At 40.7% G+C, this 21,458-nt stretch overlaps 1 protein-coding gene across 2 annotated transcripts in view; it reads left to right on the top strand.

Moving 5' to 3' along the window:
* PTCH1 (patched 1) overlaps nt 1–21,458 on the top strand; it is an 85,772-nt gene that overhangs the window by 46,134 nt on the left and 18,180 nt on the right. For both annotated transcript variants that reach the window (XM_054033149.1, XM_054033148.1), the window contains exons 12-16: nt 1,150–1,275; nt 9,194–9,312; nt 12,131–12,530; nt 13,054–13,363; nt 18,888–19,030. In XM_054033149.1, the coding sequence (XP_053889124.1) occupies nt 1,150–1,275; nt 9,194–9,312; nt 12,131–12,530; nt 13,054–13,363; nt 18,888–19,030 (1,098 nt within the window). The remainder of the gene's footprint in view (nt 1–1,149; nt 1,276–9,193; nt 9,313–12,130; nt 12,531–13,053; nt 13,364–18,887; nt 19,031–21,458) is intronic.

The raw sequence follows: 21,458 nt of genomic DNA, 5'->3' as shown, positions 1-21,458 counted from the left end.
TCTTTTTTAAGGCGTGTGGGGAGAAAACTAAGCTAAAATAATCTAAGCAGAAGTTTAATATTTAAATATGATGCAAGAGATAATTTAGGAAGCAATCCTACCTCTTCTGCACACCCATAACTCCAAGGAAATGCATGTTTTGGAGGTGAAAGAAATACAGGATTGTGACTTTAAAATGCTAAAATATTTTTGCATCCATCATTTAAAGTTTTAAGGCACAAAGGAGCAGGAGGGAGTAAATTTGAAAACCAAATACGCATTTTAATTGTTGTATAGAAAAAAAATTGAGGTGAGGTTTTTTTTTGTTTTGTTTTGAATTATGCATGTTCCACAATTCCTTTTTATTTATAAAGGAGTGATAATTGAAAATACTAAATAATCATTAACATATGAGCATTGTGAAATCCCAAATCCTCTAATTTTACAGCATTCTCCCTCTAAACTGGGGTTTTGTTTTCAGTTTGGAGTTTCGTATCAGAATTACAAATCTGTGTAAAAAAGCAACATGTATTTGCTTGTTTTTTATTTTATACAAACTGTGTCTTCCACATGCTCTTTTGTCATCTGTCTTAGCACACAAGCACCACAGACTCCTTTACCTGTAGCCACCATGTGCTTTTAAACCAACAGCAAACAGCCTTGTAGGTTGGCGAACAATCCTTTCTCAATTTTTTTTTTAACAAAGTATGAAGCTTTGTGTGGTCCTGGGTTTATTGCTAAATGCTTCCCAAGACATGTAGCTATAGGTACATAGCTTAGCCATGAGTTTAATGCATGCTTATTTTGTCTGAAAAATATTTAAAACAAGTGACTGAACTGATACAAAACATAACCTCGTTAATAAAATAAATATTTGCTATCTGATCTCAGCATCACTTTATCTTTGAATTTTGAAGCCATGCTAAGCCTTCTTTTCCCCCTAAAGAATTGTTAGTGCTTTATGTGGCGCCTGCTATATTGTCAGATTATGTTAAGTGGGTGCTTTCAGTATGGACTTGTTATAGATTGCCATTGTCATCACGTTACATCTACAGTGGTGATCTCTCGCTGCTACCTCACAGCTCCATTTGCAGGATCTAACCCTTAAACACCCAATGCTGTATACTCTTGAATTTATTGGACTTTTAAGATATGTTGTATGTTTTTCAGGATAGAACAGGTGAATGTTTGAAGCGAACAGGAGCAAGCGTCGCCCTTACATCTATCAGCAATGTTACTGCCTTCTTTATGGCTGCCTTAATTCCTATTCCTGCTTTACGGGCATTTTCACTTCAAGTAAGTTGATATCATGTTTTGCTGGTTTATATGGTTGTGCTTATATCATGGTAGGGCCAGGATAGTAACTCTCAGTAATAGTATCATGGTCAATACCGGGTACTTCTCCATTCCACTGCATTGACTTCTGCTCCCTAGTCTACCACACACGTAGAAGGAGGTGACAACACCCATTCTTTTCACCCTTACTCTGGTCCTCCTAGTTCTCGCACATGGATCCTGACCCTCTGGTGTCCCACAGGAGAATGAAAGAGCACCCTGACCCATCAAACGGTCTCCCAGCACAAAAACAGAAAAGTAGAAAACTAAGCGAGATTTAACACACACACACCTCCGCGGCTAAAAGCAGCAGGCTATACACTAGCCTACAAAACCAGATTGCTGACTGGGAGTATAATTCCTTGTGCAGTGACAGCAACAAGGAGCATTGCTACTACATTAACTATTACCAAAGCAATAGATACTTCCCTTATTCCCAATGTCTTTTTAACAGAGTATTGGAACAAAGTATATCGATAATTTCATGTGCCCAACTACTTTGAGAGAATGTGTGAATGTTATGAATGGAAGGCGCTCTCTCTCTCTCTCTCATATTTATGTTTGTGATAAAACATTTTCAGAGAGATTAAATATTGAGAGATGCTGAAGGAAGCTCCTCTTGAAAGCTAAAGGGCTCTTTGAAGAGAGCTCTGGGAGGTTCTCCTCTGACACTGCTCTAACACATAGGCAATTTATAGCACTGTCTGACCTTAGTACACAGCAGAGAAACTGTACTTTTTCAGTAGTAATTTTTCTTCTGTTGTAGCCTGGCTCTCTAATCGTTTTTCATTCTACTTGACCCTTGACCAACCCAGAGGAAGTGAGGGCTGCAATTTTTCTTAATACCTGTGGCAATTATTGCAGTTTTCAGAGGCTCAGGCATGTCTGCATTAAGCTGTGAAACGATAAGTAGTTACTGATTACAGCTGCATGAAGACCACTGAACATTAATAATTTACTATTTTTCTTCTCAATAGGCATTTTGATAGTGAATAATATAGAAAATACAGGAAAACACAGGCATCACTGTTCTGCATTGTGTGTCTTCAAATGATATCTAAAATTAGGATGCAAGTCTTTAGCAGTGATTAATTTGTTGTGGGATGGGGGCAGGGTGGTAATACAGTTAATTCTGAAAGCCACTTTCATCTCTTATGGGGGATATTGACAGAGGAATTACTTAATATCTTATGACAAAGATCAACTGTTGTAGACTTTGTTCAGGATTCACGCCTATTCACATACACAATGATTAACATAGATTTCAACACTCACTGTTAGAGCATATGCAATGTGTTAAAAGTAACCTTTTTCTTTTTAAACACTCTCTTGGAATGAAATTATTTATTATGATCTCTTCTACTTCATGGCCCAACTCCAAGGATCCAGCACCTAGCCCAAGTGGTAGAAAGGGCTTTGGCTATCTCCACTGGGAGTCCTTGGGAACTTGTCTTCCCCTTCCTTTCATATGCTATACAGTGGCTGCTGAATGGCTCCGTGGAGGCTACCTCAGCCCAATATACTGATCATAGGAAGAAGAATTGGAGGATCCACACAGAGAGAGATTTTGTGGCCTCAGTCACTCAACTCCTGTGTTTTGGGGGCCTTCACAGATGTGGACTCCATGCTGTTAAGGGGCACTCAAGTCCTGAGGAGTCTGCCTCAAATATGTCCCCACCACACACACCCGAAATACACTAATTCCACTGCCAGTGGGACATCCACAGAGAGAGTAGCTGTATTAGTCCATGTGTGCAGATATATAGTAACCTTTTTCTCTCTTCTGTTTGACAGATATATTATGTGACCTATAGTTTTGCTGTCAATTCACTCAGTAGTTCACAGTAGCAGGCACATGTTGTCAGATGTACCATGCTTTCAAAAAACAAATGTCTGATGCTCCAAATGAGGTTTCAGCACATCCAGTGTGTCAAGTATGATTTCATGTTCAAGTTACTCAGACTGATAAATGTCAGAATTAAGGTATCTTATAAAGTAGCAGTTATCTTAGAATTTTTCTGTAGGAACTTCTACTCAATCCTTCCAGTATCTAAAACAGTACTTGACTTGCCCAGTCTTTTCATGTATGTTGCCATAACCTCTCTCTGCTTATATGTAGTAGCACATTTTATACATATGAACAGATGGAATAATGCGCAAAATATGCACCCTGTGACCTGCACTGAGGATCTGCTGGTAACTGAACAATTTGTGAACACAAATGAAAAATACAAGAATGAAGCCTTTTATTGTTAGAAATGGGGGCATCTATTACTTGTTCTGTATTGCTTCACCAGGTGTAATCAAAATCAGGTGATGCATTTAATCACAGCATTCAGAATCAGTTAACCATGTAAGATTCTAGTGGGTGGTCTGTTTTTACATGTGGATTTCTTTATTTACAATTTTCTTCCTCCCTCTCCCTCTCATTCCTGTTTGTTTAAATAAGAACTCCTTGCTGACTTTGACATTTTCCTAGCGGAGCTTAGAAAGCATTGAAATACAGCAGTTTTCTTTTTGTAGATGCTGATTTCTATTAATCTAGATAGCAAACTTTTAGCAGATGGGCTTAAAAAGAGGGTTGCTTATTTCTTTCTTCATTCACTTTCCTCAAGACATTGCAAGATAGCTGTCAAAGCTTCCATGGCTTTTGAGGTCTAGGATCTGTAAAATAACCCAGCTGCTGAGGGAGAATAAATGATTTCCTGACTAGCGCCTATAAATGAGAACACAACCTTCAGTCTAGCATATCAACACTTTCTTCTTTCTGAACTTCTGTTATGGGAGCTAATGTAGCTCATCCATACTTCTGAATTGTTCAGTTACTTTAAGAAATTCAAAGCTCACAAAATAGGGGGCTGCTGTCTCAAGAGTTGAGTAATGTTTTTCTTTTAAATTCAAATTTATTCTGTAACTTTTGCAGATCTTACATAATGTATTAGCCTTTATCAAATATAAAGAAATGAAAATCAGCAATCTTAAAGTGAGCTTCTACAACATATTATCCGAGGGGGTTTGTTTTGCTTTACAGCTTTTATTATGTGATTTATTTATTTATTTTTTGTAATTTGTTGCTTTCATAAATTGTTTAACTCAGGGGCATAGAATTTGAGATGCTGAATGCTTTATGAGCAACCCCGAACTCACATTAATTCACCTCCTAGAAGGCTGTCAAGATTGGGTCCTAAATTTGTAGATATGTATAATATTCTTAAAATTAGTGTAGGCGATAAAAGAAATCTGTGAATTGTTTTGGCCAAATCTGCTGTAAGAACATCTTCAAAAATAGCTCTTTGTTTTATTTCTAAGTGGAGGAGGAAGTGGAAGAATATAAAATCTGAGTCAAATTCTGCCCTACCTATGCAACCCTGTTGATTTCATGGGACAAATACAGCCCTGGCAAAAGAGGGCACAACTCCATGAAAATCAATAGAACTTAGCCCATTTACACCAGGGCTGAATTTGGCCCTGTATATGTAGTGGGATTACTTGGATATTCTAATAATCAAGCATGGAACTTAGCCCAATAAATTGTAGCAATAACAATTTTCCTCAATGCAAGAATGATGAACTTTTTCCTAAATATTAAAGTAGGATGCCATGTGTGAGATTTTTTTCATAATACACAACATACTGTGTAGCTGAAAGAGATACCTGTGCTTTTTTGAGAGAGAGAATGTAAGTTGTTAAATTCATTCATTATCTTACTCTGTGGAATAACACAGAAAAGCTTGCCCTCTCCTCTTTTCCAGCTCCTTAAACTGTCTCTGCTCCTGTCATGAGGATTTAAGGAGCAAAAGTAAAGCTGGGGGAGGGGAGAATCCAAGACATGTATGCTATCAGAAGGGAGTTGCAGATAGGCAGCAATAAGGTGGAAGTCTTTGTGACAGGCCTCCTCATCTGCTCATCACCCCTGGCTGTGCAGCACACCCACTCTGCTTGGGTGGTCTACCAGGAATGGTAAAGACTAGCACATACCTTGGGCAGGGCCCCAACCTACCAGCCTTTCTACCTTCTCCCTCAGTGACTCCAGCACAGACTTCCATTCTCTTATTTCAGTTAACAGATGCAGCAGCAGCCACCAGATTTTACAGCAGCAGATTACTAAAATGTTTAAGTTTGGTTCAGAGAAGGCAGCCAAATTCTTGGAATGTGTTTGATGCTCACTCTTTAGAGAGTCCCTTCACCCCACACCCCCAAATGAGGCCTCAGCTCCTTCCCTCTCAGACTAATCCCAGAACTTTTGTTGACTTTTCAAGAGGGAGGCATGAGGCTCTTCCCACTCCCAGCTTCCTCTGCTGGGTCTTGTGGCTGCTGATTTCAGATACCCTGTAGTCTGGGACTATCTTCCCACACTACAGACTTCATTAACTTAGAGTTAAGGTGTAGTTCCTATTGACATAATCACTACAAATCAAGGAAATTGTCAGTGAAGGCCCAAGTTCATTCACATGCCTCAATACCCAAACATCACTCAACCCAGACACCAAACCTCCATAACAAACAGTAGCACTGAGAGGAGCCTTTGAGGTCCTGATACATGAGGTCCTGATACACATAGAAACTCTGCTCTTCCTCAATCTCCCCTTCCCTGACTGCAGACCCCACCCCCTAACCCTGATTCTCATCCCCTTCCCCCCAAGTCTCCTGCTCTTTTTGCTTTCCTGGGTCCCCAGAGGCAGCAGTATATTTTAGGACAACAGTCAGCAACCTTTCAGAAGTGGTGTGCTGAGTCTTCATTTATTCATTCTAATTTAAGGTTTCGCGCGCCAGTAAATACATTTAAACATTTTTAGAAGGTCTCTTTCTATAAGTCTATAATATATAATGAAACTATTGTTGTATGTAAAGTAAATAAGGTTTTTAAAATGTTTAAGAAGCTTCATTTAAAATGAAATTAAAATGCAGAGACACCCCCCCGGACTATTGGCCAGTACCCGGGCAGTGTGAGTGTCACTGAAAATCAGCTCACGTGCTGCCTTCGGCACGCGTGCCATAGGTTGCCTACCCCTGTGTTAGGAGCTGATCTGGAGATTCAGGGAGGTAGGCTGTATCAGTTCCGTTGGCTTCTCTTTGATGAGCTGATGAGTTAAGATTGATAAGGAGAACAACTCTTGATGTATTTCATTTTAAAAATTAAAAACTATCTTATACCTGAGATGTCATTCTGTGTGAGTGGGTGAGTAAGTCTGGAGTTGTAAGGACTGGGATACTTCAGCTAGAGGAGTCCATAAAACTATGAGACTCTGAAGGAAATTTCACAAAAGGATTGTTTTAAAAATGTTTTCTTTGGCAAAGTCAGTATATCTGTGACCAAAATTATGGAGAATTCAGTAGTCCTAGGAAGAGTAGTTATGTTTAATGTGGAGACTAAATTTACTCATTAGAGTACGAAGCAGAATCCTTTTAATCCTGCTTAAGTACAAATCCCAATGCAATTTTAATTATAGAGCCCCAAGGCAACTGGGACCCAAGGGTTATTGGTACCCACAATGGAATCCAGTAAGGTAAGGGCTGTATGTGGAAGTGTAGAGGAGGAGGGTGTCTGAAGCTAGGAGCCCAGTTAGAAGGTTTTGTGGATGCTGGAAAAATTAGGGACTATATTGGGAAATTGGGAGCAGGGCTTGACTTGATCTATCAAAATCTCAAAAAGTTTGGAGGAAGGTTGACAGAAGCTCTTACTTTAACTGAACTAATTACTCATCCTTTATAGATACTTCAACCATGATTGACTTCGCAGAATAATAATAATTAAAAAAAAACTTCTGCAAAGTAGGCTCAGTAAATACCTCCCCTGCTAAAGCAGCAGTTTGTTTTCCTGACAGATTCAATCCATTCTAGAAAGGATCAAAAGGAAATCACTTAATTTTGCAGTCTTGGCTATGACCTTACATACCTTTGTGTGTGGGTATTTATAAATCATGGAATGGTCTTTGGATCTTTTCCCTGAAAGATTCAAGTGTTGGTTAAATGCTAACTAGCCTTTTTAACGCTAAAGAAACTCTATCAGTAGTTACATCTCCAGTCAGATCAGTGGTATGAAAATCTTGCTTTAATCAGGTTAATGATCTTAATATAAAAAGGAGCAGAAGCATAAACTGCTTTAAAGTACAGTATATTTACAATTTTAGGATTAATATAACTAGAAAATGTTTACACTAGTGGTTCTGTCATTCTCAGAAAGTTGTAATAATAATTGGTGCTTTATAACTTGAGAGAACTGTGCAAGCACTAACTAATCCTCATAACACCACTGGGAGGTTTATTGCTCTGGTTTTGCAGAGGAGGCGCAGAAAAAGTCAAAATTGCTTTGTCCAAGGCCACATGATACGGGCTACATTTTCAAAACTGGATATTAATTTTGAATGCCAAAGATTCTGGGTTACCAGTTTTGAGACACATGGAGTGTGATTTTCAGACGTGCTGAGCACCTGAAGCACCCATTGACTTCTTTTGGAGTATTAAGTCCTCACCCTTCTGAAAATCATCAGGCCAAAGGTGTAGCAATTTGGGCACTCAAAACCCGCGAAATTCAGTTAGTGACCATTTTTGAAAATTTGGGCCAAAATTGCATACAACTCAGAAGTTACATGGGGGAGGCAGGCAAGAACATGTCATCCATTTATGCCATTTCCTTAGATTGAGCCACACATATTGAGCCACGGTAGAGTAACATGCTTCTTATATGTTGTTGGTAACTTAGGCCATACCCAAAGAGTTTAATGTTGTTTCTTATTGATTTTTTTTTTTTTTTCAGAATAATTTTGAACATTTTGCTCATTTGAGTTTGAAATGAGGATTTGTTTTCTGGGTTAATTTCTTCTTTCTCTACATGCTGTTCTTCCATCCCCGCCCCCAGACCTTCCATTATTCATGATATCTTTTGTGGTCGTTCATAGTATTTAATGTGTTTTAGAGAATGGTTTTGGATGTGTATTTTAATTTACTCTTTACCCTCTAATCGGGTAAAGAAATCCCATTGTTCATGTCACTTATTTCATGATTGTAGATTGTCAGCTCTTTGGGGCAGGGTCCAACTTTTTGTTCTGTGTTGGACAGCACCTAATAAATGGGGTTCTGGTCCATCGCAGATCTTCTGAACACTACTACAGAACAAATAAATAATAATAATATGTGCTACACCCTATGTGTTTATGTGTAATACGTAGGGGAACAGTTGAGATTTGAATTTAAATTTTCATTTTAAAATTAACATTTAATATCCTTGTTCCATTTTAAATAGTTATTTTAATAAAGTTGGCTCATTAATCAAACTGTATTAAACTTGAGTGGGGGAGTTCTATAAATAATCCTGAAATATTACTCTGTTTTTTATAGCTGGAATTTAGCTAATTACATCAAATGAGTAGTACATTACTACAGTTAGCATTTTCATTAAAGTTTAATTAGAGCTTTTTCCATTATTGATTTAACACTATTCTGTAATGTTATAGTGGTAGCTAAATGACTTCATAACCTTCAAATTGATAGCTACAGTTTTAACCCCAGGCTGTTTTTTTTTCTTTCTGCATTATTAAAATGGCAATAATACAAATTCTCTCGCAAAAATATAATTTATTGTATTTATTTTTTCAGTTTTAAAATATGTCCATCACCATGTCTTGGTGGACGTACATAAGAACAATATAAAATTTAATATTACAGACTTTAATTAAATACAGTTGACTCACCACAATGAAATAGGAATGTAAAAATACCCCTCTCAGCCCCCCAGGCTAAAGTCTGAATATACTCATGAGCTAACATGACAAATGGATAGACATGTTGGAATTGAAAGGAGTTTGTAAGCTTTTTAAGCCTGTGTCCTAAAAGCATGAAGCTTAGTGATGACATCTCTTTACCTCCACTTGGTTTCTAGGCTGCTGTTGTTGTGGTATTCAACTTTGCCATGGTTCTGCTAATTTTTCCTGCTATTCTAAGCATGGACCTTTACCGTCGGGAGGACAGGAGATTGGATATATTCTGCTGCTTTACAAGGTGAGGCTATCTGGGAGTGTTACTTTGTATCAAACAATCTCCTTGTGGTTAACACTTGGGGCTCTGACAGCAGCCCTTCTGTGTGAATAGTTCCCACTGCAGTGAGCAGGAGTTCTGCATGCTTCAGGACTGCAGGATCAGGCCCATAGTAGCATGTTGTCGGCATGATTTTATTGCTAACAGGTGAAGCATGTTTGCTATCTTGGTTTTCTGCCTGAGCAGATGTAAAACAATAAACAGTGCTCTCTCTGTTCCATACATACTGTGCCACACACACTCATTTTACTCTTTGGAGCATAACTTTCCAGAAGTTTGTAGCAGACCCATGCTTTAAGAATATCCACAAGTGTTTAGTTCACTGTTTTTATTATTTTTATAGGATCCTAAAGAGAGGCCCATGTGCTGAAGTAGAAGGGTGGCGGGTTGGGGTGGGGCAAGAGTTAATTCCACTTCGGGTGTTTCTCTCAGGGACTGGCCAAAATGTGAGGGCCCCAAGGCATCACTTGTACTTAAAGTTATCATCAGCTCTATATAAGTATTACTGTTATACATGGAAACCTTTAAACATTACGGGAAAAAAATCTTCCAAAAGTTTAGAATTGGGAAGTGACTTAAGGGTACAGCTCTTTGTAGGGCTGGGAGAGGTGCTAAGAGGACCATGCCACAGCAGGACAGACTTGGACAGAATTAGGCCTGGTCTACATATAAAATTTAGGGTGACATAGCTATGGCACTCATGGGTGTGCAAAATCCATATCCCTGAGCACCACAGCTGAGCCGACCTAAAACCTTGCTGTAGGCTTGGCAAGGTTAACGGAAGCATTCTTCCATCAACCTCGCTTCTGTCACTCAGGGAGGTGGAGTTGCTACAGCAATGGAAGAATCCCTTCTATTGCTGCAGTGAGAGTTAACACTATGAGGTGACAGAGGAACAGCTGCAGCACCATAGTTATGCCGCTGTAACTCTCATAGTGTAGACAAGCCCTCAGTGATCGGACTGCAGCATCAGCTCCACCATCCAGGAAATGGGTGCAGCATGAACTCTGCCCACCTCCTTACCTCCCGCGTGCACTGAGCCAGCTTTGTGGCAAATGCTTATGGAGCAGAACCCATGGAAAGGCTAGAGTCACTGGCAGGGATGCTGGAACTTAGGGGTTCCTGCGGTACATCAACACCCCTGGCTTGAAGTAATAATAGCAACTGAATGCACAACCTCCATCGTTTACAGGGTATACATTTTTGTTCAATGGCTTTCAGTGCCCCTGGTCACTGGGGGAGCTAGTCTGAAGCACTGACTTCAGTTCCCCTCCCATTGCATTTGGTTTGTGCAGAGGAGAAGGCACCTTGCATCCTCTCCCTTTTGCACACCCACTAAGGACCAGACACAATTTAACCTTTCTATAAAAGAGAGAACGTGCCATGTCATCTCTAGCTTTGTTTTCAAGGTACAGGGAGTGGTTGAAGCAAGGGACTGTGAACCCAGAGTTTAGGTTCTGTTCCTGGCTTTGCCATAGATTCAGTGTGTGACATTGGGGACCAAACTTAGAGCTTAGACTTAGACCAAAACTTTCCAAAGTTTTCACTAATTTTGGGTCCTCCATTTTTGAGTTTGATTTTTAGAAGTACCAGGCACCCACAGCTGCTATTTACTTCCCCATCTAAGCGGCACAAAACATAGATCAAGATCTGGGCTTATCTACTTACCTAAACATATACATACCTAATGCAATTTTGATTTGTTTTGGCAGGCAGCATTCTGAAAATCTTTTTGTAGCATTTATGTAATTTCAATGAAAATTTTCTGATACTGTTGTTCTATTATCAATGCTTCATACCATGTTTATTTTTTCCCCACACTTAAAGAAAAAAAGTTTCTTTGATTATGCGAGGTCCATCTTTGTCCTTGTAAACTAGATAGCTGCCATGTTTTGTAGAGGATACTCTAAAACTGAGTGCTTGAAGAAAATACTTCTGTAATTTTGTCTCATCATGTTGCCCTCCTGTTCTGGAAATTAATCTTCACTTATGCTTACTTCATTTTTTACAACATGCAATCAGCGTATGGCAAGTATTTTCAAACTGTTTCCAATGAGAAGGCCCAAATGTTTAACAGCTGATTGATTTGAAATTATAACCTTTAATAGCTCTAACAAGAGAACTCAGTTCATTGTGTATTTACGTTTTACTCTTCTGAATAGTTTAATCTTTACTATAGTTACAACAGATGCAAACCCAAATCCATGTTGACAAGTTTCAGAGTAACAGCCGTGTTAGTCTGTATCCGCAAAAAGAAGAACAGGAGTACTTGTGGCACCTTAGAGACTAACAAATTTATAGAGCATAAGCTTTCGTGGACTACAGCCCACTTCTTCGGATGCATATCGAAGAAGTGGGCTGTAGTCCACGAAAGCTTATGCTCTATAAATTTGTTAGTCTCTAAGGTGCCACAAGTACTCCTGTTCTTCTTTTTGCAAATCCATGTTGGTATATGCAAATTGTGGAACTACATGCCTAGCTACCTGATTTGCATGTGTAATTAACTGGCTTGTGTGAACAAATGCTAGTTTCCTCATACAAACATTGGTATCTGGTTTTTGTTTTATGTAGGCACAAGAGATACACATATATTTATGTAGGCACCTTCTCTTCACCCATGTTTAGCAAAATGTTTCCTTAAAGTGCAAAACAAAATCTTCATCAAAAAATTATATATAACTAAAGTATAAAAAACTATTATTAGTTGTACATGCATAAAGACTACCCTGTCTAGTCTGATGAAAATGAAAATGTATATGAATGTTTGTCTCTTCTCTTTCAGTCCATGTACTAGCAGAGTGATTCAGATTGAGCCTCAAGCATATGCAGATAATGATAACACTCGCTACAGCCCTCCACCACCCTACAGCAGTCACAGTTTTGCACATGAAACTCAGATTACAATGCAATCTACAGTGCAGCTGCGCACAGAATATGACCCTCATACCCAGGTGTACTACACTACAGCAGAGCCCCGCTCAGAAATATCTGTGCAGCCAGTCACAGTGACACAGGATAACCTCAGCTGCCAGAGCCCAGAAAGCACAAGCTCGACAAGGGATTTGCTTTCCCAGTTTTCAGACTCGAACATGCATTGTCTTGAGCCACCCTGTACTAAATGGACGCTCTCATCTTTTGCCGAAAAGCATTACGCTCCATTCCTGCTAAAACCAAAAGCCAAGGTAACCTGCAAAATGCACATCCATTTTACAAAAATACATATTTCTCCCTTGCCCAAGAGGAAAGGACTTTTGTATTTTGGAGCAATATGAGTTACCACATTAGAGCTTGGTAAATTACACTGCCAACAGGCAGAGATTCATTTTGGAATATGTATTCTTAAATGAGCTCTAAAATCTTAGAGCTAATTTCAGACTTGAAGACTTTCAACTTACTAATGTGTCCAGTGACAGTATTTTTATTACACAGATTTTGAGTGAAAGGAGACACTGGCATTTGTAATATAAGTTTGTAAACAGTGAAAATAAGTTAAAAATAGATTTCTAACTTTTGTTCCCTTTAAAATGTCTAGAGCATGGTCCAACTCCCATTGACTATAATAGGAATTAGAAAGGGTGCATCATGTGTAGGGGTTAAAAGCATGATACTAAAAAAGTAAATTTCAAAGTAATTCTCTAATGTGCCCTAAGCAGTGTCTTTTCTTTAGAAACATGGGACTTACTGCATTTCCATTTTCTATTGCAGGTAGTGGTTATTTTCCTTTTCCTGGGTTTACTTGGTGTCAGTCTTTACGGTACTACCCGGGTGAGAGATGGACTGGATCTCACAGACATTGTACCACGGGAAACCCGAGAATATGACTTTATTGCTGCACAATTCAAGTACTTCTCCTTCTACAACATGTATATAGTGACACAGAACGCAGACTACCCCAACATCCAGCACTTACTTTATGACCTTCACAAAAGTTTCAGCAATGTTACATATGTTTTGTTGGAGGAAAATAAGCAGCTTCCCAAAATGTGGTTGCACTACTTTCGAGACTGGCTCCAAGGTAAGAAAATTGCTGTATGGCTAATAGAGGGGTTTGGTGTCTTTTTGTGTCTGTGTTTTTAACACAGACCTAACTTCAAGAACATGAGCAGTCCAATTGGCTTCAGTTGGGACTATTCATATGCTTAAAGTTAAGCATGTTACTTAAGTGCTTTGTTGGATCGGGGCCAAGTGCGTAGGATTATTATAGTAATTCATTCTGAAACAATTTATTCTTTAGTACTGAAAATAAACAGTAACATTACAGCAAATTTAACATTTCTTAGTTATGGGTCATCAAATTCTGCCTAGAAATGCATCTCCCTCTCCCATCTTTATGTTGGAAAGTCTTTTAGGAAGTATTAGTCAATTGAAAAATAAATTGTGCTGACCTATGGAGACAGTCTAAACTTTCCCATAACTGTTTACACACTACTAATGTAGCCAATAGTTTCTAGAAAACATGTGCATAAAAGTTCTAGTATTTTTATTTGTTTGTTTTTTCCTTCTGAGAATATGTTGGGCAGCATGATGAAAGTAAACCCACTAAGTGGCATGTAGTCCAAAAATGATCAAGCTTCCTGTTGTATTTAATATATATTGAGACTGAGAGGAGATTTAGTTTTGGTTTTGTTTTGTTTTTTAGGTCTGAAATTCATCAGTCTTCTGTTACATTAATTTAATGAAAGTTTTGCTTGGAATATTTTGCTCAAAAGCAAATTTAGTTGCAGGAGAAGAAAAGGCAATAGTTTTTAATATACTTTTCCAAGTACAGTTATATGCTGGTATTCAACTGAGATTTGTTTCTGTTACTGTGTTTTTACATAAAGCAGTTTGTAGGTAACAACAGAAAGAAATACAGGAAGTTGTGGGGTGTCCCCTTTTTTTGCATGTTTTGCAGTGATACAGACATGCAAATAGTTTCCTGTACACAGAATAAAGAGATGTGGTATGAGTAGTTAGCTTGAGGGGAGAGTGTTTATTGTAGAAATTATTTCTGTGTCTTCAAGTTTGTGCTGATGCTCAACATGCAATGCTAGTGGTAAGTCTGGAAAGAGGACAGGATTGCTGCTGGCAGTGTTGTGTGATAAACACTAGGTCTGAAGAACAGCTGTGTGTAGCTCGAAAGCTTGTCTCTTTCACCAAGAGGAGTCGGTCCAATAAAAGATATTACCTAACCCAGCTTGTTTTTCAGTGACACAGTAAGGTCATCAGTCATCATGCCCATTACAGGTACCTGAGTCTTTCAGAGACAAATCTGTCTCTCCACATTTATTTACACCAGAATACCACACACTCCATATCCCAATGCTTTAAGGTTCCACTATAAGCTTATTGTGAATCTGCCATCTATATGACAAATTAATCTTACAGTAATCACAGCTGCATTCTACAGGGACTCCGAGTTTCTCGAAGACTGCACACCAGCACCAATAACTGCTCTGGTTCCATGTTCAAGAGTGCTTTCGTTTTGCTCCATTTTTTCACTCTGCTGCTGGGAAGATAATACTGAGCAAGGGATTTGACCCAAGCCACACCTCCTTTTTTTATAGCCACTACCTCTACAGCTCACCCCAAAACTGAGCAAGCCCTGCGCACCACATTATCCACCATTCCGTTGTTCCCTTGCAATCATAAGATAGCTTTTTAGAGGAGGTGAATGTGTGTGTAACTCACACACTTTTGAGATAATAGATGTAACTTGCATGACACATTTAACCAAAAACCCCCCCAAAAACCACTAGGGGGAATAAGCAGGCTCCCCAAACCCATGATTTGACAAAAACCTCAGCCCTGATAAACTCTTGTTCTTTTTAGGTAATAAATGTGACTATCACTTAACATTTAGAAGGAAGAACTGTACAACTAATATAAAACAACTATATTGTGTAGATTAAAATAGAAGGAGAAAAACATTAAGCAGTGTAGGCAAAGGAGAGGAGATATTTTAAGATTATGGAGTGTTGATGAAGGAGAGGGATCTAAGACCTATACTAAAGAAAGCTTTCACACCTGTACTAATGCAATTATATGAAGGAGCAGATAGTAATAATAATAATACCTAATTCTTATATTGTGCTAGCTAGATCCAAGACTAAGTGAGTGGAATGGAAAGGAAGTAAAAAGAGAGCAAAGGCCAGTTAAGCTGGCTGGAACAGGTCCATGCAGCTTTTTAAAAACAAGGAAGAGGGACAGTTTTAAATTGGATCCTGGAATTAATGGAGAGCCGGTGGAATTGTATCAGAATGATGTGATTGTATGTTAGAGAACATGATATGATCTTTCTAATGGCAAACTAAGGCTATTTCATGTGCTTGAACTACAGTGATAATTCCCATTGACTTCACTAGGAAGTCAATGCATAGATTGCAGGCTGAATATGGCCCTCAGGCACCTAAATATTTGCACGGTGGATTTGGTAGGTAACAATAGCATGTGAACAGCACCTTTTTTTATCAAAGTATTGTGCTTGGCGTTAGCCATACAAGACTCCCACTGATTTATTTTCAGTGGAGTTATATGGCTTCAGTCTTCCACAAAATCTTTTAAAACGTTGTCCTGCTCCTTGATTTTCAATAATGCAAGCGCTTTCTCTTTTACCTGAAAATATCAATGAAAGGAATTAACGTTTTAATAATTTCAGTTAGAACTGGAAATGTGAACTTTGTATATATATAAGTGACTGGATGTAAATGAGGTAATTTATATTCCCTGTTGACTTATAATTACACTTGTTTTCCAAAGGGTAATCATACACTGTACTTCACAGTGCCTGCTCTTCACATGGGTCAGGAAGGAATTCATTCCCTCATCCCCAACATCTCACGTACAGTATGGCAAAATTGGCCAGATGCACTCTGGAGGGAGGGGGTTCACCTTCCTTGTGTGAAGCATCAAGCATAGGTCACTGCTTCATGTGACAAATGTTATGTTCCTGTGTTCCTGCATATACCATTTTAAAAATTGCCTTCATTTGTATAGCTTTTCCAAAGGAAGGCACCATCAAGTTGCTTTATCTTTCTGTTCCGAAAGATTTTACTAATCACAATTATTTTTAAAACATACTAGTTTTTTGGTTGTACTTTTAATGTGTAGCTTAAATGTTGGTATGACCTGCTCATACTGAAGATATTTTCCTTTGAATTCACAACTTTATTTATTTATTTATTTAAAAGTGTCACGGTAATTTTGGTGGTCTGTAAGTTTTAGCGATTTTGAAATCATTAAGAAGTTATACACACCTAAAGAGGATTTCTTAGGTACTCTTTCTGACATCTCTAGATCTCTGCAATGTATTGGTTCAGTAATAAGAAACTGGTGCTGGTACTTGTGTCTATTCCAGTAAAAACATAAAGGGAATAAGCCATCTAAGTCATAAAATATTCAAAATGGATTTGGAGTTTGTGGCGAAGATCCATTTTTTTTTTTTTTAAGTATAAAGGGAGGGGGAAAAGACCAGATTTTCATGCATGTTAGTTATGTAAAATCACAAAAAGCACAAGTTGAATAATTTTGAATGCAAATGGATAATTCTGGTTATTTGTGTATCTAGTTGTCCCCTTTGTATGAAGCATTTATTAATCTGAAAACTCTGGCCCCAAATATTGTCTGTTTAGCATAACATCTTGTGCTCACTTTACCAAGGACAGTTATGTTTATCGTAACTTACAAGTCAGTCTTTTCTTTGGTGGTCTCTCCTCCTCTCCCACGTTCTTCTTGAACAACCCTCCTTTAACTTCCAACATGCTCTTTTACATTACTATTCTGATAACACAACCGGTGCTTATAACCATTTCACTGGAAGTTTTAATGGAATAAACCTGTATTCAGGAAGGAGAGATTTGTATTTTTCCACTTCCTAAGTTATATCTTGCCCACTGCGAGTGCCCAACAAGCAGACCTTTCATATTGCATGCTTTGGAGTTACTTAGATGATGTTAGAGTATCTGGTGTTAAATGGTCTCCTTTTGTTCTGGGCAAGGGGCTGGAGTACTGTCTGAGCTGGGTTTAGAAGGCTTGCTTTATTGCTTTGTTCTGAACCTGTTGGCTTTAGTGGGGGAAGAGGGGAGTATGATTATGGATGTCTGCATGGGAGGCAACTTTCCAGGGGGAGGGGTAAGCACTTGTAAAGGAGAATGAGCACTCAAGCCCTAAGGCTGTGTGTCATTTAGGTCATGTTTTCTCTTCCAATACTCTTATCTCTTTACAGCTGTAGCTAACCTATCAGTTCTGTAATGATGGTTTTGATTACAACCTCTCAGGGCAGCTGTGAGGTGGGTCGGTGCTTTTTTTTTTTTTGCCCCTCTGCTTTTCCTTCCCTTCTCAGGACATGCGGTTTGTCATCTGTTTTCAAAGAGCCTCCTTGCATTGGATTGTGGCTTCCTGTTCTAAATCTGATCCAAATTTGTGCTGTGAGGTATTCCCCCTTTCCTCTCCCCCCTCCCCACCCTGAAAGGGTGGCAAAGAGGAAAATAACAGTTGAGAGTGAATAGGTGTTGGCTGTGATCTTTACACGTGCTGGCAGCAGATCCCATGACTTGTATTAGCTACACAAGTTGAACAGATGGAACAAATTGACAAAATCGTGTTCACTCACGCTGTGCTCAAGAAGCAGCTGAGTTGTTGTTTGAAGTTGAAAGTTTGAGTGTGGTTTTATTTTCCCCCTTGCAGTGGAATTTCTGGTTATATCCTAGAACTTATTGCTTTAGCGCTCTGCAGTAGCATAAGACAGTTAATGAGAGTGCTAATGTGCTTCGCCAGCATCTCATGAAGGCGTGGGGTGGGGGGAGAGCAGTATAGGGAGTGTGTTTCTTTTTAGATAATGGATTAAATTCCTTCCTGATTTAACTCCATGGTAGTAAATGGAGTTTCTGTTTTGGTGCCATTCAGCGTCGGGTGAGATTTCAGTAATGTGTGGGGGCAGGGGTTGCAAAGAGTGGAGATACACATTTTAAAAAAAATATTAGCATTGCACAACTGTAGTTTATTAATAAAGACTTCTGTGAATCCTCTTCTTTTGGTTTACAGAGTGCTAGGTTGTCACCTAACTCCTAGCCGTATGAATGGGGCAATGTGGAACTATGCCACCAGGAGAAGGAATTGTGACCCCAAGTCATAATCCCTTCCCTGCTTCCCACTGACTCCTGGGAGCAGTGGGTTACTGCAGCTCTGTTTTGAGTGCAGGTTACTTACCCATTCTCTCACTAGCTCAGCTCTGCTAGCCAGCTCCAAAAGCCAAGGCTCCTCCTCCTTGCCACCCCCTTCACGGAGGGTGAGGGATCGTAGCGGACCTTAGCTTGGACTCTGTGCATCTGCACTCCAGCCATAATGTGGGGAGAGCCCTAACACAGCCACACTGTGAGCATGAGACTGGGGATGGGTTTACCTCACCCTGAAGCTTCATTAGGAAAGCTACAGGCTGGCCCAAAATAGATATATATGTAAAAAGAGTAATTACTTTTGTTTCTCCCAACTGTAATTTGTTTAAAGGGTGGTTTCTTATCGGCATGTTTAATCTTCCCCACCCCTTTCCCAACTCGCCGTAGGTCTTCAAGATGCATTTGACAGCGACTGGGAAACTGGGAAAATCACATACAACAACTATAAAAATGGATCTGATGATGCTGTTCTGGCCTACAAACTTCTGGTGCAAACAGGCAACCGCGACAAGCCCATCGACATCAGTCAGGTACCGTCCGTACGTCAGTGTGACCATACCTGTTCATGTGGAAATGCACAAACTAGTGGGAGTTGTAGAAGAAATGGGGAATACTTAGTTGGTTTTTTTTAGTATCTTTTGAGTTTATAAAGCTGATCCTGCAGTTCTCACACACATGAATAGTGTCACTTGCTTCAGTGGGATTACTCATGAGAGTAAGACGGCAGGATCGAGCCTGCATTCTGTAATATTCAGAAGCAACTGTCACAAATGTCTATCTTTATGAAATACTAGGTGGTGCATACTTAATATTTTTTGAGCCCAGTTCTGCTCTTAAATGCATGAGCTCAGTTCCCATTGAACACAATAGGAGCTGCATCCTTGTATATGAAGGCAGGATTGAGCTTTGCGTGGCCTGATTCTTCCCCAATTTTACATCAGATTGAACTCCATTGACTTGAGTGGAATTGCACCTGATTTACACCAAAGTATGTGAAGAATCAGTCATATACGGTCGTCCTCTATTTTATTTTTTTGACCGGGGAATAGAAATCTTAAAATGTAGATTCCCAACTACTCAGTTTGCTCCCAACAATTTGAATGGAAAGGCACATTTTTAAGAGACATTTTTTAGGAAGGGTGGGTGAAAGGGTATTGGAGCCATAATATACTATAGTGAGGGCTGCCAACCCTCCAGGATTGTCCGGAAGTCTCCAGGAATTAAAGAGTAATCTTTAATTAAAGATTATGTCATGTGATAAAACCTCCAGGAATACATCCAACCAAAATTGACTATCCCAACGATAGTACTCCTGCACTATCATGAGTTAATGGTACATCGACATTTGAGCTGGCAAGTGTGATTCCCAGCTCACATAGACATACCCACGCTAGCTGTACTCAAGCCAGCATGCTAAAAATAGAAAGTAGTGCGGGCAGGAGCCTGGGCTAGTCACCCAAATCATAGGCATGCGCAGCCCATTTCATTAGGGTGTGCACCCAGGGAGCCCCGCCCTAGCCCTGCCCCATCCACTCCCTCCTACTTCCTGCCCCCTGACTACCACCCTCAGAACCCCCAACCCCCCCGCTCCTTGTCCCCTGACTACCCCCTACTGGGACCCCTGCCCCTAACTGCCCCCCAGGACCCCACCCCCTATCTAAGCCTCCCTGCTCCTTGTCCCCTGACTGCCCCCCTAAGAGTCTACCCCCTCCCTGTCCCCTGACTGCCCCGACCCTTATCCACTCCCACGCCTATCCAACCGCTCCCCGCCCCCTGACAGGACTCCCAGAACTCCTAACCCATCCAACCCCCTCTGCTCCCTGCCTCCCCCAACCCCTCTCCACACCCCTGCCTCCTGACAGCCCCCACCCAGAACTCCCAACTCATCCAATCCCCCCCAGCTCCTTGTCCCCTGACCACCCCCACCAGAGCCCCCCCCCAACTGCCCCCCAGGACCCTCCTTGCTCCCTGTCCCCTGACCCCTATCTACCCCCCACCCCCTGACAGACCCCGGGACTCCCATGCTCCATCTAACCCCCCCTGCTCCCTGATTTCCCCCTCCAGAGACCCCCCGCCCCTAACACCCCTGCCCAGGATCCCACCCCCATCAACCAACCCTGCTCCCTGTCCCCTGACTCCCCCCACCTCTTATCCAACCCCCCTGGCCCTGGACTCCTTACCATGGCATGAGATGAGGCTCCTAGCCTCCCTGCGGAGCCAAACGCTGACCCACAGGAGCGTGCAACTCCGGTCCCCAGAGCGCTGCACGCAGCGGCAGGGCTCCAGGGGAGGGGGGAGGGTGTCTGCCTTCCCGCAGAGCCAAACGCTGCCCCGTGGGAGCGTACGGCCCCAGAGCACTGCACGCGGGGCAGCAGGACTCATGGGGAGGGAGAAAGGCGGGGGAGGGGCCGGCAGCTTGCTGCACTCGGCCGGGCGCTCCGGCCGGGAAGCGCAGACCCCGCGGCTTGCCGCGCCTGGAAGGGGGGGGGGGCATTTGCCCACCCCTGCATTAGGGTGTGCCCGGGCACACCCAGCACTCCCTGTGTGCACGCCTATGACCCAAATATGTACCACTCTGACTCCCTGGGTACATATTTGGGTGGCTAACCCAAGCTGCTGTCTGTACTACCTTGGATACACTGCAATTTTTAGTGCACTAGCTTGAGCAGAGATAGCATGGATATGTCTACGTGATCTGGAAATTACACCTCCCAGCTCAAATGCAGATGTACCCTAAATGTAAAGGCAGTACTAGAATTGAGACTGTCAGTTCATTAAGCAACCTGAACATAACAGAGCTCCTTTTTATATGGTACATAATAGCATACAGTTGTATTTGCAGATTTTTATTATGATCACATTTGGAAGACAAAGCCCGGTGTTTTTGACTGTTTGATTATATTAAAATTAGACTTTTAAAAGGCGGTTCAGAAAAAAATACAGTAGTAGCCTAGGTTC

The sequence above is a fragment of the Malaclemys terrapin genome, chromosome 6 (genome assembly GCF_027887155.1).
Source record: "Malaclemys terrapin pileata isolate rMalTer1 chromosome 6, rMalTer1.hap1, whole genome shotgun sequence".
In the NCBI taxonomy this organism is placed as follows: domain Eukaryota; kingdom Metazoa; phylum Chordata; order Testudines; family Emydidae; genus Malaclemys; species Malaclemys terrapin.
This window is presented reverse-complemented; position numbering and strand designations above follow the sequence as displayed.